This window comes from Octopus sinensis, linkage group LG7 (assembly GCF_006345805.1).
Source record: "Octopus sinensis linkage group LG7, ASM634580v1, whole genome shotgun sequence".
Classification (NCBI taxonomy): domain Eukaryota; kingdom Metazoa; phylum Mollusca; class Cephalopoda; order Octopoda; family Octopodidae; genus Octopus; species Octopus sinensis.
In genome coordinates, this window is record NC_043003.1 from 82,017,856 (window position 1) to 82,038,634 (window position 20,779).

At 35.0% G+C, this 20,779-nt stretch overlaps 1 protein-coding gene across 1 annotated transcript in view; it reads left to right on the forward strand.

Annotated features, from left to right (window-relative positions):
- Window positions 1–20,779, forward strand: part of LOC115214031 (carbonic anhydrase-related protein 10-like) — a 613,696-nt gene that overhangs the window by 354,418 nt on the left and 238,499 nt on the right. Inside the window, exon 7 of the mRNA XM_029783053.2 lies at window positions 10,189–10,343. Within this exon, the coding sequence (XP_029638913.1) occupies window positions 10,189–10,343 (155 nt within the window). The remainder of the gene's footprint in view (window positions 1–10,188; window positions 10,344–20,779) is intronic.

A 20,779-nucleotide genomic window follows, 5' to 3' on the forward strand; every position in this document is an offset into this window, starting at 1 on the left:
TTTCCTAGGTCTATTGCTAATTAAAATATCTGACTGACGAAATTGATGTAGCAACGCTTGTGGAAATTTTGCTATCTGCCGGTTTTGTTGCCCTCCTCTCTTTTCCCCTCTCGCTTGCTCTCTTTCCACTCTCCAGCTCTCTTTCTCTGTTTCTTTCTCCCGTTCTCTCTCAGCGGTTGCCAGCTCTGTCTCTGCGAAGGATACACATGGTCCACTAACATTATTCAATCAACAAGAATAAACTATCTTATCTTTGCTATTTGTGGTAGCCCTAGTAAATAATTTCAAGCCCACGACTATCTAGATCAGTGGTTCTCAACCAGAATCCATATAAGGCTTGTGGAGATTCACAAAAGCAGATTAGTAAATTAAGATACGTAGTTTTATATTAAGCATTTGTGAAAAAATTTTGACAAATTAATGCGTGAATAACAAATTAATACACAAATTAAATTGTGGATAACGTGATAGTAATTTTGAAAAAAATATGTCTAATATTTTTTAATAGCGAATCCTTTGGTGGAGCCCAATAAAATAAAAGTGTAATCAAAGGAGTCTATTGATGAAAATTAGTTGGGAACCAGCGAGCAAGATGTACTAACAAGGGCAAGGTATTTATACCCATTTAGGTTACAGCCCCCCATTTTCAGACGTACTAACTGAGAAACGTCTTGTGTAATGTGTGAATTTCCTATTATATATTACACTAATCTGAAATAGCACACACGCACACACACACACACACACACACACACACGCACACACACGCACACATATATATATTACTATTTACTCTTTTACATGTCTCAGTCATTTGACTGCGGCCATGCTGGAGCACCGCCTTTATTCAAGCAAATCGACCCAGTACTTATTCTATCGGTCTCTTTTGCCGAACCGCTAGGTGACGGGGACGTAAACACACCAGCATCGGTTGTCAAGCAATGCTAGGGGGACAAGCACAGACGCACAAACACACACACACATACATATATATACATATACATATATACGACAGGCTTCTTTCAGTTTCCGTCTACCAAATCCACTAACAAGACATTGGTCGGCCCGGGGCTATAGCAGAAGACACTTGCCCAAGATGCCTCGCAGTGGGACTGAACCCGGAACCATGTGGCTGGTTAGCAAGCTACTTACCACACAGCCACTCCTGCGCCTATGTACACGCATATATATATATATATATATATATATATATATATATATATATATATATATATATATATATATATATATATATATATATACATACATGTATATATACACTTACACGTACGTATACATATATACATAACTCGTTTTCCATGCCCAAACTATTATATTTAATATATCTAACAGTTTTATCACCATAATTGCCTCTGTATCTGCTCAACTTGATCCCTCTTATAGCCATTCTGTACCCCGAGGAGTTGATCCCCTGTAAAGATATGGGACTCTATGTTTGAATCATGTGAGCACTAATAAGTGTCTTCTATAATATATATATATATATATATATCACCGTGACCGACCAGGCTATCGCTGGTCACAGTGCGCTTCGGATTGCTTTAGCCTTCAATTGACGCCACCCCGCTGGCTAAGCGAGCTGGCCAACAGAAGAAAGAGTGAGAGAAATTTGTGGCGAAAGAGTACAGCAGGGATCGCCACCACTCCCTGCCGGAGAAGTGGAGCTTTAAGTGTTTTCGCTCAATAAACACTCACAACGCCCTGTCTGGGAATCGAAACCGCAATCCTACGACTGCGAGTCCGCTGGGCTAACCACTGGGCCATTGCGACTCCACACACACACACATACACACACACACACACACACACCACACACACACACACACACACACACCACACACACATATATATATATATAATATATATATATATATATATATATATTATATATATATATATATTCGTAGTCCACAGATGAGATACAAAGATTTTCATTATAGAAGACGCTAGCGCTCAAATATATCAAACATATTCTCCGATATCTTTACAAGGGATCAATTCTATGAGATAAAGTATGGCTATAAGAGGGATCAAGGTGAGCAGATACAGAAGGAATAATGCGCATAAAAATCCTAGGCATATCAAATATAAAAGTTTGTGTAGGGAATGCGAATTATGTATATGTGTATATATGCAAAACGATAGAAACCAAAAAGCCGAGACTTTCAGACGATGAATATTTTAGTATAAACTGTCATTTTTAATATATCTGATCCGCATAATTGCACTCCCTCTCTCTCTCAATCTCTCTTTTTCTCTCTCTCTCTCTCTCTCTCTCTCACTATATATATATATATATATATATATATATATAGAGAGAGAGAGAGAGAGAGAGAGAGTGAGAGAGAGATACAGAGATAAAGTTAGAAAGCGACGGTATGTGGGATTACATGCATACACACACGCACACACACGACCGCTTGATGACTAGAAAAAATAGTAGGGAGATTATACGTTATTACTTGATTAAGTGAGGAATGATTTTGAGTTAGATGTACGTGAAAGGCACTCCAGTTACGGAAAACAAATTTAGCCTGTTCAGCAAATATAACTTAGACAGTTCAAGTAACGATCACAGAAAAAACAGTCCCGATATTTTAATGTCTTGCGAATACACAATGCGTGTTATTTCATATTGTAAGATAGGTAATAACGCTCGATTTTATTTCTAGAACGTAAACTATCGAATATCATCGACTTGAATATAATCCGATGAATCACGAAAGACACCTGTAAACCCCAGTTAAAATAATTTCCAGTCGTTTTGTGACCTTAAACTCACTTAAACTCGTGACTCAATAAGTAATGTTGTAAAAGTAAGATATCTGAAAGCATGTGCTTGATTCTAGTTCAGTTCTTCGAACAAGTAATTTTTTTTTTTAATGTTCAGAAGATAAATAAATATCGATTATATAAAAGTAAATGAAAATTTAGGCAACATGCTATCACGCTTTATCTTCATCATTTGTTTTATTTCTCTTGGGCTGATGTATAGTTCCATCATTTTGCAAGAAATTTTCTCATTACGTTTCCGCTAAAAATTTTAATAGTTTGTAAATGGTAAGCTATAAGAATAAATTCTTAATTCTCTTTCTTTTCTTTACTTTTTTTTCTTTTCAAGATTAGTTGAGCGTAGTTTAGAAACTTTTTCTCGTGATGCTTTTTTATGGGTTTCGCTTGTAGAAATTCATGATTGTCTTTACTGGAAGAATGTTCCTTGGTGTATGCAGTACTCTAATTATGCGTCACGTTATTCCATGAGCATGAAATAATACAACACTATTTCTAGTTGTATAGATCTGGTTTCGAAAGTAATAAAACGATTTGGACAAACTAATGATAAAAGAGAATTACCTCGTTGCAGAGACGGTTTCAGAGCTTTTTTACAGAGCAGAGAAGCATTTACATTCTGCTGGGTCAACGATCTCCACTTTTGTAGAAAGGAAACCTCTGAGTGTGCTCATGATCCTTCTGAAAATTGTAATGCAATGAAATCTCTCGGTATGAATATATAAATTCGAAATAAAATTGGTGGCACCGGTTCTTTACTGCAAATGATTTCGTCTCTTTATGCATCAAGCATTTAGTCATAGGAGATATCATATGAGTAACAAACCAAATTAGTTTACATTATTGCTCTTGCTAAATTGAATATTCTTTGCTTTATCGTGTACTTTGTATTTGGCAAAAACCGATTTATTTTCAGCCAGTTTTCATTCCCTGCCTAAGGGTACAGTGCTACACTTCTAAACTGATACGTACTCATCATCCTCTCATTAGGTGTATGGAAACAAGTGTAGTTCCAAACCACATGATTCCCGGTTCAGTTTCAATTCATGGCATCTTGGTCGTGTCTTCTACTACTGCCTTGGGCCGGCCAATGCTTTGTGAGAGGATTTGTTGGACGGAGACTGAAAGACGCCCATCATATATACATGTGTGTGTGTGTGCATGCGTATCTGTGTGTCCGTGTTTGTGCTTGTTCCCACGATACTGTTTGATATCTGGTGTCGGTCTGTTTATTTCCCAGTAACTTAGTAGTTTAGGCTAAATAACGCATATGATAATTACCGAACTTTAAGAAAAAAAGTACTGGAGTCAATTTTTTTTGTGAAAGCATCAAAGGTGGTGCCCCGGTATGGCTGCAGGCCATTTACTGAAAAAACTTGAAGATTGAAAATGTTTTAAAATTTTGCTGATCTGAAAAATGTGAATGAAAATAGTTCTAAAATTGTATTCCCATGCGAGGGAGATTCTTGTATTACGACCTTGTTGCATAAAATGTAATTATAATTTTCATAAGTAGGAGGTCAGAAACTTTGGATGACTGAGAAACACTTTAAACTGGCTTTAGTTCTTGATTAGTACAACGAATTTCGATCGTAACATGGTGAAAGGCATCGCAAACCTAATGGGATTTGATCTCGTAAAATGTCAGAATACATATTACAAACCAATTTATTCTATTCTTTCTGCCAATATTTTGGCCTTTCCAATATATGATAATTGTTTCTAAGTTAAACATAAGGCCATCATTAGTGAAGGAAGCGATTAGTCGATAGTGTCAATCCTCTGAACTCCAACCGTAATTTGTTTTAGTGATTTTGAAAGGGTGAAATTAATGTGGACTTCTGTGGGATTTAAACTCAGGCCGCAGCAAATACAGTGAGATATTTTCGAACGCTCTCATGGTTCCGTCAGTACGACGCCTTTACATTTGAAGAACAGCAAATTTAAAAGAAATGAGTTTTATCAATATCATCGACCTCAATACTTGATTGCCACTTCATTTCATCTACTCTAAAAGTATGCAGGCAAAAGTAACCTCGGGAGGATTTCAACAAAGAAAGTAAAAGCTTGGGAACACTCTTAAAAAATTTGTCTGACAATAATACAATCCTTGGAGTTCACAGCCCTTACATCAAACGTAAATATAAAAGGAGTTTTGACATCGTCTGTTATATATTTATAAACACTTTCTTTGTTGAATAATTGAAATATAGTATTTAAAATATACTAACCAATTATTTGGCTCTAAAATGTTCCTTTTTCAATTAGTTCTTTTGCTTCTCTTTCGTTAAAACATTCATATTCATATAAAAACAAACCATCATTTCTTGTCTCAGTCAATTCTGTACATTTTTATAGATATTTTATCAATTGCATTCATATTCTGCTTAATACTGCAATCGATGTCTTGATCTTCAGTTCTAGATTTATATCATGTTTCTTAGTTTTTATACCTGGATTTATAGTGGGAAACTTACAACAGTTCGTATGTACACATTTTTCTTCGTCATAAATGTTTATTTCTAGAGTTGCCCTGTGAATAATATATCATATTTTTGAACTTAACAACTGGCAGAAACGTTACAACGCCGGGCGAAATGCTTACTGGTATTTCGTCTGCCGCTACGTTCTGAGTTCAAATTCCCGCTGAGATCAACTTTGCCTTTCATCCTTTCGGGGTCGATAAATTTAGTACCAGTTACGCACTGGGGTCGATCTAATCGACTTACTCCGTTTGTCTGTCCTTGTTTGTCCCCTCTATGTGGACAATAAAGAAATAAGAATCGTTACCACGCAGGTGAAAATACTTAGCGGTATTTCCTACGTTTTTTACGATGTGCCCAAATTCCACCAAGTAGATTTGCCTTTCATTCTCACGAGGTCAGTAAAATAACTACAAGTCAAGTACTGGAGTCGGCATAATTGACTATCCTCCTCCTCTTCCCCAAACCTTCAGGCCTTGTGCTTCTTGTTAAACGGATTATTATTTTATTATAATATTTATGCTTACATATATCAAATTTTCCCAAAACGACAAATTTGAATACAATAGTGTGTAATGGATTAACAACTTAAACAATTCAACACTATAAAACCTGGTAAACATTAATATATTACTTATTAAGATTGTTCCAGCTTCCCGATTACAAGTCTTTCGGTATATAATTTTCTTGAACATGTTCTATGAAATAAATGTATCACCAGTTCAGTAATGATTTGTAAACTAGAGGTTTTCAGCCAAATCACAAATATTAAGTTTACATAAAATGTACATCTTTAACAATAGTCTACGGATAAATTAATTTTCTCAAATATAAGAGAAAAAAAACAGCAGTAACTTGATTTTAGCAAAACTTATTGACGCGTTCAGTCTAAAAATAATATGGAATTTAACTTGGTGTGAGGAGAGCTGGGGGTATGATTAAATATAAATTAGTATCTCTCCAAAACTAAATTTACAATGTTTACTAAATGTTGTTTCATTTTATTTTAATTTCATAGGATTAATAAATATATTTTATAACTAAGTTATTAAAATCAAGTTTATCTTCGAGAAAACTAAATTGGATTTTGAACTTACAGCAACATAACTACATTTCCATGTTACGATTCTGTGCTTTGCACTGTATGCTTTCCTTTAAGTTAACCATAGTGTTGTTTTTAAGTCTGTGGCCTATTTGATAATAATAAAACAAAAAAGAAATTCATCTGATATAAAGCATTTTATGAAATGAATATTTGATGTAATTTTGCTTTTTCGTTGTGTAGGAAGTTTAAATTTACATTGAATTTGTGTGGCAGCAACACATATACGTAGCTCATGCTTAGTCGTACACCGCTACCCGCTCCCTACTGATCACAAGATGAGAATATCTCGAAGTCTTTTAAAATGGATGCTAGAGCATGTTTTCTGGAGATTCTCACTAATAGCAGCAACATCTAAATCAAATGACCTGAGATCGTTGACCACGTGAACTTGCTTCCAATCTGAACCCATGCTACGCACATTTACACACCCCACTTTCAGTGCTGGCATGTTAGTCGAAGAACGCCTGGCGAAATGTTTATTTCGTCTGTCTTTACGATCTGAGTTCAAATTCCGCCGAGGTCAACTTTGCCTGACAAAATACAATCGGTGTCGAAAAATTAAGCGTTGTACTTCGGCAGGTGTAGCACTTGGCCTTTCGCCTCTGAGTGACAACGTTGATGGGCTCCGCACATTCCAAGTAAATTATGTCAGGGATCCTATGGATGTTTTCTGCAGTCAGCAACGTTTCCATTTACACACTTACAGCTGACCAATTTTCTTTTGGGGTGAATATAAAAGCTAGAATATTACCAGACTCATTCAGTATCATCCCGAAATACTATATGTTCAGCTCCGGAGGCACATTCGGAAAAGTAACTTTATCCACTCATCTCTCCAGATAAGATGTGATAAAATAGTGTTCATCTGAGGAGAACGTGTGGAAGACCACTTTTTCGCTTCTTCTTTGCTATGGTATATAGCAAAGGCAATCCAAAATCTCTCGAACCCGTGAAATCATGCCGGCATTTTTCTATCTACGCTAGCGTTGGTTTTTCTATACCTAGTCTTTTTAAGACAACAATGGATCAGATTATTTTCAAATTAAATAACAAAGAAAGAGAGAAAAGAAAGAAAAGAAATAGAGGGGTAAACCAGCAGGATATGGAAAGAGAGTGAGTAATGGGCCACGTATTCTAGAACAATTGATGTGTCCAGCTGCGCCCAGCGGTAATGGCGTTGTCACGGAGAATAGCCAGCGAACTTCACTGCAGCAGGCGCACCAACTTGCGGGTTTCATATATCCGATGGTCCACTGTTATTCCTAATAGGCAGAGCAAATCGGTAGTACTAGGTGCGGGAACACCTTACGTTGCTATGGCGACCGGAATAATCTGATATCGTCCGTTCAGGCTCTTGTGCTTATTGATTTTCTCCCCTCCGCATTACAGACGGTAACACCCGGGATTGCAGCCAATGCAGAAAGGTTGGAGTCGGGAAAAAAGTATATCAATATTATTTTTGTGATTTGATTGCTTTCGCCAAGTGGCAGAACGAGAAGATTAGGTTTTACCTGGTATTTTCGGAAATATTTATCAAAATCGCTGTCGAAGGATTGCTCCACCTATGTCTGCTCAGTAATGTTGGCGAAAGATTCATTGGATTTTTGGTTCTTTCTCTGAAATTGTTGCTGTTGCTGCTGCTGCTGCTGCAGCTGTTGTTATTGCTATTGTTGTTGTTCGTAATTGAAGAAGCAACTTAATTTTCTTTCTTAGAAATTTTATTGTTTCTCTTGAAACATGTTGTTATTAATGTTACTGTTGTTGGTGCTGCTGTTGTTGCTGTTCGCTTCCATAACTTTTCTAGTCTCTTCCACTTCGAACAAGGCATTGTTTTTGATTTTTCTTTTATGTTGCTGCTGTTCTTCTTCTTGTTCATGTTATTGTTGCTGTTGTGACGGAACTATTTTGCGAGAATACTTTGTTGAAATATTCCATTTTGTGAAACATTTCAAGATCGTTTTTCATAAAAATAAGCTTGCGGTTTGTATTTTCCTAGGAGGCAACATATCGCGTGGCGCTCATTCCACTACTTTCTGATGATGTTCTGGTGACACTCTTCACTCTCTTATCCTTTCCGAACTCCGAACGTCACCGCGTTGTTTGAAGTGTTCAATCTTACCGCCAAGGCAAGTGCCCTCCCCCAGTTGCCTTCTTTGAGTATACTGACGCTACGACATAGTAGGCCCGTTCACTGAGATTCTGTTTACCTCTCTTTTCCACTCTTCAACAACTTTGTTGGGACGTAACACTTTCCATCCCACCCCATCTGCACTTTGATTTCAAGGGAACCGTGTCAAAATTCCATTAGTTTGTCCAAATAGGCGCCCGAAGAAAAATGACGGCGCGGTTGGACCGTCGAATCCACCGACTTTTGGAAGGCAACTGAATATTGACAATTGTCCAACGAGAGTTGCGTTATTTTTACACCACAAACCGTCTGCAACCATTTCAGAGAATTTGAACTAAATTGGACGAATCGCTTGGAAAAAGGCAATAATATCGAAAGACATTGACTCAAACGCCTTAATTTCGCAAAAATCCATGCACAATGGACTGCCGAAGTTTGGTGCGGGGCTCTTAGGAGTGACGAGTCACGCTTCTGTATATTTGGATCAGATGGTAAAACATATATCAGACGTCGCCCAACCAAGGAATTCCATCCAAAATGCATGAAAAAGATGCCGCAAGCAAGGGGTGGGGGTTTGATGTTGTGGGCGGCATTTAGTAGCTTTGGTGTTGGCCCTCTAGTTAAAGTTGATGGAAAGCTAAATAGTGTAGGTTATATGAATCTACTAAAGGATAATGTTGCGCTATATTTGTCTCACCAAATGCCTCCAGGGGCTATTTATCTGCAGGAAAATAGTCCTGTGCACAAAGACAAAAAGGTTATGGATTTTTTTGGTCACCATAATATTGACTTAATCGAATGTCCTTCCCAGAGCCCAGATCTGAATCTGATCAAGAACTTGTGAATTTTGTAATCACTTAGCGAATTCAATGCCGAGGCGTTGTTCAGCCGTTATTAAGAATAAAGGCTACGGCACAAAGTAGTAATATGTATTTCGTTCTTGCTGCTCGTTTTTGCAACAATCTTAAGCTTTAAATAAAATTATAATGATACAGTCTTAAAGTGTTTTTGCCAGTAAATTTGAAACATTTATATTAATTTAGTATTAGAATTCTTCAAGTTGTATAAAAATGGTTATTGTCTGCATCATTCGAAAGAGAAATAAAGTTTGCATAATGTGTAAAAGATAAAAAATAATTTCTATGGTATTAGTAACAAAATATTTTGTAAGAAATAGAACGTTTATTATCGGTCTTAAATTTATTTTCGCCAGTGTATCTTCTTTTAACTATAATCCTTTAAATCTTAAGAAGGTTTTGCAGATTTTTATACTCCTTGATATGTCATCATTTGTATCATATGAATTAAGGATTTGAATTTTCAGCCATATTTTGTTCCAGATGGGTTGGTATATATCCTGTTGCTCCTATAATAATGGGTACGAATCTTGGGTATTGGATTTGCAAACACTTTGTCAATGGTCCATAGATGTCACTTTCTCTTGTATATTTCTCGCCACATTTCTCTCCATGCTTACGCATGTGTGTATGTATATATGTATGTATGTATGTATATATTTGGCATTATATTAATTTATGAAAGTTTTACATTTTTTTTTCAAAATATTTCACTATATAAATTTTGTAATTTCTCTTTGTATTTACTTTGGATAAATATTTTCTTTTAGTGACAAAACCAAACACATTTTTCTGTCTTTGCAGGTCACAAGGCTACAATTCATCATTTATCTTTAGATGAATTAATTCCTAAAACAGATTTGTTCATCACATATGAAGGTTCTCTTACTGAACCTGGTTGTCATGAGACGGTAACATGGATAATTTTTAATCGTCCTATCTACGTATCACGTGACCAAGTGAGTATATTTTTAATACGTTTTCACCATTTTTACAAACTTATTTTAAGAAACTAAGTTAGAAAAAGCCTTAGCTCTTGGGATAAAATCCTTGGCTGCATTTCCTCCGGCTCTTTCTTTAGACTGAGTTGAAATTCCCCACAAACTTATGTCTGCATAACCGATATTGTAGAAATGTAGGCCTCTTACGCTACACAAACACACACACACACATATATATATACTTATATATATTCATATATAGATACATATATATTTATACATACATATACATACATATATATTTATACATGCATATATACATACACATACATATGCATATATGCATATATGATTAATCATTATAAACTATCATACATATCTGTACAAACAAAAAAATTGTGAAAAATGGTATTTTCAGGACTCTTCGTCAAAGTCAGTGAACCACTTCCTCGTTTTCACAAGAACAGTTCTTATACATTGACCAACAGTCTAGACTGTAGTAGATTAGCATGCCTGATAGACAGCGTACCCCACCCACTACTTATTTGCCTTTCGGCATTCGCGGTACGAATAATTGTTCACGGAATAATTTTTAGCGAAACGTATAATTGTTCACGGAAGGTCCTCGAATCCAAGGATCTTCAAAAATAAGAATAAAAGTCCGCTGTCTATCCAGTGGATGCACAACACCAAGGCCTGGATTACCAATGCTTCATCCCTCAAGCCAAGGTATACATCCAGAGCATATGCCCGAAATTCAAGGTGCTACTTGTTCTAGATAATGCTGGTGGTCACTCTTTGAATTTGAATCACGATCGCAACGTGCCGATCAGTCATCCACACTGCTCTTAAAGACATGAAACAAGAAATACTTGTTACATGCTAAAGGAAGGTGTGGCCATAGTCTATCCACACTACGAGGTCTTCTCACCTGAAGATTTCGTCACGAGGCTGTCAACAATGCGGTGAAACTGGCAAAGGTATTTGTTGGTTAAGGTTTTGACGATATCACGCAAGATGAAGTCAACAACTTCATCGATGCCCACTCTGAAACCTTGACAAATAAAGGTTTGTTGGAGCTAATTTAGTCTTCCAGCGAAGAGGAGAAGGAGGCGCCAGATTCGGAGGAAGAAGTGGATGAGGTAGGCCTGACATTCAAACGTCTTTCCGACCTTTTAAGGACAGCAAAAGGAGGCGGAAGCATGGAATCCCTATATGGTTCAGTGTCTCCAATTTAAAAATTCCGTCGATGCCGCCATGCAGACATATAAAACACTCCACACCATCACGAAGTGAAAACGACAGCAAATTCCCATCACAATGTTCCACCAAGACCACCAAGAAGACATAACATCAAGACCACCAAGAAGACATAACATCACCTAAAACACCTGAAGAAGAGGCGTTACCCGAAGAGCGTTACATCTTCTTTGCTGTGTAGTCATTACCTTCATTATTTTCATAATCATCATCTTAAAACATTATTATTCGTTCTTGGTGGGTAACCGTACATTTTACTTTAATTTTATCAAATTATTATCATCATATATATATATATATATATTACGTCATACTTTGACATTATAGGCATTTTTATGAACAACGTCCAATATTCGCGGTTTTCCATTATACGCGGGTGCTCTAGGAACGTAACCCCACTAATATCGGGAGACTACTGTATTTAAGATTTTAGTGGCAGCAATATCAAATATTAAATTCCTAATGTATTAATAGTGTTTCGTTTCGTTCGTACAATCTTCTATGGATCACATCTATGTTGATTTATTTTCTTTTTAACCCACAGTGGGCATTTTGACCATTCAACCTCGCTGTCACAAAATAGTCACAGCTACTAATGAAAACTTCAAAATGTGTGGAAATATATATATATATATATGTACAACTACCTCACCTTTTTATGTCCGCCCATATGAATTGTTTACAAAAGCTGTAACACTGTGTTGACTAAAAATACCTGTGGTTATGTTCTAGAGTACAATTTAATAATGAAACAAACACTGTTAACACATCAGTAATTTAATATCATAGGCAGTTAAAAATTTCTCCACTTACGTGAACATGAAATTCATGTGATGATAAATGCAAATAAAATCACAATAATGAGATTGTACCATTACAAAAACACAGACGTATAGTTTAATTCAGATTGTCAAGAAAAACAAAGAAAATAAAACCGAAACAATAGAAATGAAAATGAATATATTTTCCGTCTTATTTAATTGTTTTAACATATTATTGTCTGTTAGTATATTTATTCATCACACCATTTCTACATCCCACACCAGTACCTACTCTCTTATACACACAAAAAACACTTCTATATACATACATATAGCTATGAAAGTATACACTTTTAAGTAATATTGTTTAAAATTGTGCTTATGAAAAGCCAGCAGCCTCTCGTATTTGTACTCGTTTCTCCACTTCTGACAAGTGATTTCTTTCAAACTTGTAAGAATGCATTAACCACCGAAGAGAATTTTACATTTTAAAGATAACAGATGTATACATACATAAATACGTATAGTACATACGTACCTACTCGAGCGCACCCACGCACACATAAATAGACACGCGCGTGTGCGTGTGATTATATATTATATATCATTCTTGTTGACGCAGTTTAATACATTTTCATTTGCCGTGTTATATTTTATGCAGAGTATTGTTGTTAAACACAAGATGTATTTTGTCAATGAGGAAATGTTGACTTTAAAAATAAGAAACGGCAACTCATAAAGTACAGCGAAAATTTTTCAATACTTATTTTTAGTTATCGTACATTTTGATTGGAAGCAACAGAACATCTTATAAATGAGGAAAGATATCTTCATAGTTTTGCGGTTCGCGTATTAAACTATGGAGATTGTGCCGCTTTAAAATTGTGCTGTTTTAAGTTCTAGTTCAGCACATTCAAGATTGCCTAAATCTGTAGCGTACAATTAAGAAAACAAAAACATAGCAGGACCAAAACGTCCCGCAAATCGTAATTCCTGCATGATTTCTTTGGAGGTATTTTGTGATACTTATCGTTGAAGGAATCTAATTCGATATTATACTGTCATAATAATTCATGATAAATTCGTAACAATCGAAACAAATATATTTCCCGTCAACTTTATAAATGCAAGACATGTTCGAACACTTAAAAATTATTTTAATTATGTAGCAATATTCTTCTCTTGAAATATTCTATATATATATATATTATATATATATATATATATATAAGTTAATCCAAACATGAAAACACAAAGAGAAAACACAAAAACACGAGGACGTGGAACAAATATAGTATTATAGAACGCTCAGGAAAGAAGGAGGGTTTAACGGTTCGAGAGGAGGAGTGAGAAGAAGAGGAGGTGGATGGTGGTGATGAAGATAAGAATAACTGACCACAAGATCCCAATACCATTGAAATATAACAAAGACGGAAAACAAAATGTGGATTTCATCGAAGTTGAAAAGTGATATCACAGAAAAACAATACATAATAATCGTCTACCCTGAAATGCCCCCAGATAATGCTTGGGGTTAAGCACGTAGAATAATTGGAAAATATCTACGTAGAAAATCAGGAAATCTAATGAAACTTCGAACCCGAAAATTCCTTCTCCTCATCGCTTGCCGTCTGTTTATAATCGGATAGAGTAGGTCCATTCAATTACGTCAATCTCACCACTATCACTCTCCCTTAATAAAACACAAGCGGGGATTTTCATGCACATAATCTTCAACCTTTTAAGATATTAATGGATGGTGGGAGTTGATCAGTAAATAATAGCGTATGTCCAGAAATATTTAACCACGTCTACAGCACAACTATTTTTGCCATATATTTCGAGCAGAAAAACAGTAAACGTGCTCCCTTGTTAAATATAAATGATCGGGCAATCATTTACTCCCAATAAGCTCATGTTCTAGCATTTGTCGGACATAACCTCAGGATCAGACATGGATGATCACTGATCTATGCATGCAAGGGGATTTCAGTACTCAGTGCAGCTTTGTCTAAAATAGAATTTCTTCGAAAAGGCAACACGTGTTAGAGTACTAACAAACCACATCGTCACATAGATAAATCTAGTAGATATACCAGATAGAACTGCACTTGAATATTTGCAAGGCATTTGATAACCCGTCTCCTAAATTTGCCCAAGATTGTACACTAGGAGAGATGTTTCTACGAACAGTAGACCGCTAGAAGTGTAGGCGATCTAGTCTCTGTCAAACCGCAAACAGTAACTATATATAAGGTAGTAATATTACAGTTGAACATATCTAAGGTAACCGATATATCGACCGTTTGCACTGAAGCTCCAGACCTTACTAAAAGAGTCCTGATATGTCACGCAAAACGAGCCGACGACTGAGGTGTATATAATTCCTTATCTCTGGACGAAGTGTGGTAAGCGTGTGAATCTCGGATATCTGTTTGTGATGGTTAATAAAACTAGATATAGTGACCGAATTTCATTGAGCAAATGACTCACATTTCATCTCAAATCAAAGTTCTCTGCCTGTATTCAGAAAGAAGGGGCAAAATACCCGAGTGGGCAGCTAACTTCGCCCAGAAGCAATTCGTTTTCGAGACATTTGAAACACACCCCTTCTATCTTCTTAATAAAGACATTTTAAAATCTTCCACGTTCTGTTTAAATGTATTTTCTTGATGTGGTAAATCTCTAAACAAGTTCTTATCAGAAGTCCACTTTTGTTGTATATTGTGCATGTGTACATCAACACATATATGCATGTTTATGAATATGGGGAGATGTTTGCGGGATGAGCATGACAGAGAACGTACCATTGTCTTTGCTGTACAAATCTATTTACGAACATTCCAAGTAAGGCCAATGTTCACCAATATGGAAATATTTTGACCCATATACCATATAAATGTCAGCGATGACATATTATCTCTGTTCTGAATTTTACTATATGGCAATGACAGTTCATTTTATCGTTAATATTATTATTGCTGCTGTTATTATCAGTAATGCAATATTGACTCCGGGCCATCATCAACTTAACTTTCTATTCAGTATATATGTTTGCAAATGTGAATGCATATGAGCCTGTCTAAATCTGTATGAATGTAGGCTTGGTCATAAATTCATTCCACTCATCTCCTAATTTTCCTTTTGAAGACCAGCTTACAATGTCCTCTATCCATTCTGCTATACCAGTAAGCGGGTATATATAATTTGTATGATTGTGCACAATAAAGTATTCATCTTATTCAAATTTCGGTGACAGTGCCGAAGTAGTAGGTCGATTGTATAGCGTAAGCGAGTCAATCGTCTTACATAATAACGACAATCGATGTACGGAAACACGAGTATGTTATAGAAAGCTTGGAGAAAACAATTACAGTTTTTATATTTAATATTGATATACAAGGAATAGGAAAACTGGCATATCAGGAGATATGATGGTTAACATCAACCAGCATTTAGAACGGAAATAATGAGTGTAACTATATACTGAGCGTAAATGGTTTGGTAATGAGTTGTGCCTTCCGATGCATTTTGTAAACTATATATATATATATATATATATATATATATATATATATATAATTAAGGATGTTACTAGTGGCACCAGGATGCTATTATGTTTAGAGCTACATATAGATTTTCACAATCTTTCTGTATTGTGGTTAATTAACTCAATACTGAGTAGTATTACTAGTTATAAGCTATAGAGCAAGCATAGTATAAATAAAACTAAGCACAATGTTAAATTTATAGTTCCTACTTGCGTTTCCCCATTATAGTTGACTGCAGCTCTACGACAAGTTCAAAGTACATATAAATGCTCAATCACAATATATCCTCATGGACATAATTATCTGTAACTTGATGCAGTAATGTGTTCCCTGAGGATCCGTTGTGGTTCAGTATCTATATGTATTTAGGAGTTATATCACAGGGCTCAATACAACCAAAATGGTGAAACCCGCATAGGAACATTAATTATATGCGTATATACATGTATATAATATGCATGTACACACACACACACACACACACACACACACACATATATATATAAATATATATATATATATATATATATATATATATATATATATATATATATAAATATATATATAAATATATATATATATATATTATATATATATATATGCACACACGCTAATGTGTAAGTACAGAGGTAGAACTTAGCTGAATAGGTAAGAAAGTTGTTCCAAGATAAATATGTTATGGATTCGATTTCACTGCATGGTATTTTAAGGAAACGTCACACTCTATATGAAAACATTACTTAGACGGAGACTGTAAAGAAATCCATCGGGAGATTTTCTCTTACATATGAAAAGTGATAGTCTTGGCAAAGATTCTACCATATTGATTAAGCCTGAGAATTCCATGAAGTGAATGAACACTGGAATCAGTGTAATCGACTTACCCTGTAATACTCACTCGAAATGCTCACTTAGTTAATAGATTAAGTCTGGAAAAACTAATTAACTTGATCGACGAAATGTATTTTCACCGTCGAACGACGGAATTCCATCGCAATATGCACACTTCATCTATGTATGTATGTATGTATGTATGTATCTATCTATCTATCTATCAGTCTTTCTCACTCGCTTTCAAATTTGTCCATATATGTGTGTGAGTGTGTATCTGTGTATATCTGTGTGTGTGTCTGTGTGGCTATGTATTTATTATGAGTAAGACAGCAATAACAGAACATACGACTCTAGATTTTCTAAGCATATACATCTTCAAATCTTATACTCGGTAAAAGACGTAGTGTACAGAAAAAAATATTATTTCGCTAAAAGCAGATAGTAGATATTATTCTTGCTGACACACGTTAGGGTTTGAAAAATAACACTTTGGAAACATTACCGAATTACGCTTCTAATTTTCTGAAGATGCCTGGAGACACATTTTGCCCACTTATGTGAATGGGATTTCAATTGATGTCTTAGACTCATTAAAAATTTCTTGTGCAATCCATATCAGAAGTGAAAATACTCTGAAGATTTACCACAGGCGTTTTCAGCTAAGCCATAGATATACTTAGTATTAACTGCGTAAGTTTCGCTGGATGGGGACAAACTACTGTTCCATTTGTAAAAATTATTAGAATATATCTAGAAATTCTAAACGTAGTCCATATATAATTCACTTGGTAATATTCTGCTGCAGGAGCTGTGGTAGTACTTTGCGAATGCATCAATACGCATATTATAGACGAATATAAATATTGTTTTTTTGTTTTGATGTTGCTGAAATTCGTGGCAACATTACATTTAATGCTGTTTGTTAACAATTTAGAAAGCATGTTCTAGGATTCTTTAAAGATTAAGTTACGTAATTAAGAATAATTAGTATTATAATACTGAATTATTTATTGAGACCAAATCGAAAAGTGATGGGGAGAGGCGCAGTTTCTTAAATATGTATTTTAGAATGGTTTTGCATTATACCAAAACATTAAAATGACAGAAATGCTAGAGTGTCGGACATATTGCTGAACGACGTTTACTGGTATATTCACACACTGAGTTGAAACCTTACTAGATTTATCTTTGCAGAATAACACACTTCTGAAGTATTGATATTGATTTAATTTATGTAACCTTTTCAGAATAAGATGTATTTAGACAATTTTAGAAAATATTGTTTTCGTTCCTGTCATTATAGATTTCGAGTGGAAAACGACAGAGCTATATGCTTACTGTATTAATTTAGAACTCATCCTACAATATATAAGTACCTAAATAACACCGAAGATTACATACGTCGTTGTTCTCGTACTCATAAACTATCCACACATTTAAAAGTCGTGATTCTAGAACAGCAGGAACAATGAGGCTTAGGACAGGGCGTATTCATTTATATGATTTTTGGTCCTTACCAGGATTCCTGTCGTGAATGTCAATGCCTTTGATACCTGTACAGTGATAAAATAAAAAATGAACAATATATTGTCAACTTAATTAGCTCTATCCTTCTCTTGGAAATATTTCACCTTTTGCCCATGTAAAAAATCATTATTATCATTATCAATATTTCTGTCACTACTAATGATATTTAAAAAGAGATCAAACTAAAGTGTTGATAATGATTCATAAATACTAAATAAATTCATATATATAGACAAAAAAAAATGATAAATAGAATACTGTTGAATATTGGCAGGAAGACAACATAATTCACAATTAAATTTATTAAATTTAAATTATCTTCCCTTCTTTCTTTCTGTCCATATATTGGCACGCAATGACTGATCTCTTCCATTATCAATGACGTTGTCATTAATAGAACAGTATAACACTATTAGGCAGTACGATACAAGTATCTGTTAACAATCCCCTAAATTATAAGAACAGTGAAGAATAAAAAATTAAATTAGAGAAACGATTGAGGAGGTGTGTAATTAATTTGAGGATAAATGCTTGATTTCCACTCACATCACGTATGTCCTTTCTTGTATTTAAAGTTGTTTTAACCTGTGAAGATTCTTCATAAGTCACATACCACGAAAGAAGCACAAAGGACATTGAAGTAATTCCAGAAGGGAATTTAGAGAGTTTCCTGTTTTGTATATTGGAATGATAGTTGTAATAAACATATTTTCTAAAATGTTAATATTTAATCAAGTAAATGGTCAACGCAACGTCCATGACGTTCGTAGTTCCTATGAGGCTGGTTTGAACTCTCCATATGATTACGTTAGCAAGTAAAAAAGAAAACTGAAAACAAAGATGGAAAGAGAATTAAAGAAAATTAACGTTTTGGGAAAGAAGGATCATATATAGTGGTTAGTGTTCAGTCAGGGTGTACAATACGTATGTGTTGAGTACGTTCTCGAAAGCAGTATCAGTCATGGCTGGAGAGTAACAGCAGCATTTCTAGTAATCATATAGATTACAACCCCGAGGTAGATGCATTGATTTAACTCCAACGAAATTTTCTCACGTAATACATTTTGTATGTGTAGTTAAATTAATTGAAGGAAACGTTTGTCTTCACTAATTACGTGAGTTACAGAGTGTTTTAAAATCTCTTTTCTTGCGAATTTTATGAACATATCAAATGAACTTCTTAAATTTCATCTTAAAATTTTAAAAACTAGTGTTAAGTTTTGGAAATACTTATTGCGAGTTATATCTATCACAATCACAAGACCAGAAAATTGCAGAAGATGTTAACTGATTGAGTTGAAAAGTACCTCAAGCTCTCGATTATGAAATGATATGGAAGGAGTAAATGAGATATACATATTCCTCACAAAATTAGGTGAAAAGCTTTCGTGTTTGTAATGAGTATCAGAGCAAAATGAACGCAGAGGTAAACATTTAGAGTTGTTTCTCTACAGAAACGCATACTTCTTATTGTATAATAAATCACAACCGATTGGGAGACAGTAGTAAAATGGATAATTGGAAACAATGAAATTTCAAAACCATGTGATGCTGAATTAAATACGAATTACGTTAAGGAGATAACTATCAAATTAAGCACGGTTATACGGTAATTTGTAGAGAAGGTTAAATGATTAAGCAAGAAAAATTTGAAAATATGAAGAGTATGTCTTTAAAATATGATAATTTGTATAAGTTAAAGTAAAAGTCTGTATTTAATGTGTGAAAATATGATTCTTATTAAAAAAAGATATCATAATTCTAACGAAAATAAAAGTAACAACATTTTGAGTGGAGGCAAAAATTAGAAATTTTCCTGAAGCTGAAGTATCGATATATTTTTCTTTCAGATAGCTTCCGGACAAAAAAAATAATAATAATTCAAGTATTGATATTTTCATTTATGCTGTAAACTTTGTTGCACGTTCCTCTGTCAGTTATTTATGCTAGTTGTTTTTACAAACGGAAGAAACTATTATTTGCATAAGTATGACAAGAGAAATATTCCAAGACAGATATATAGTAATATGCACACAAAACATTATTCCACATTGTAAAGTTTACACGCGCACACAGAAATCACACACGTGTATGTGTATATTCATACACACACACACAAACAAACATACGAGGTCTGTTCATTAAAGATTTCCTTTGACCTACTTCCCAAGGACTGGGATAAAAGAAACTTGACATAATTATTAGTTCTCTATATAGCCACCATTTGTGGTGACACACCTCTCTCATCGCTTTATGCAGCTGTGAAAACCTCATCTGTAGAAGTCGGTAGGTTGAGTCGGGAACCAAGATTTTACCTCGGAAATAAGTTCATCATCATCCGAGAACTGCCCCCTCCCCTTAAAATAAGACTTCCTGGTTGAAAAGATGGAGAAGACACATGATGCAAGGTCGGGAGAGTAAGGTGGATGGAGAAGGATTTCAGAGCCGCAGGAATATGTTTTCATCTGGGCCACATTCGCATTGCGAACTGAGACGTTGTCTTGGAGGAGTCGAACTTCTT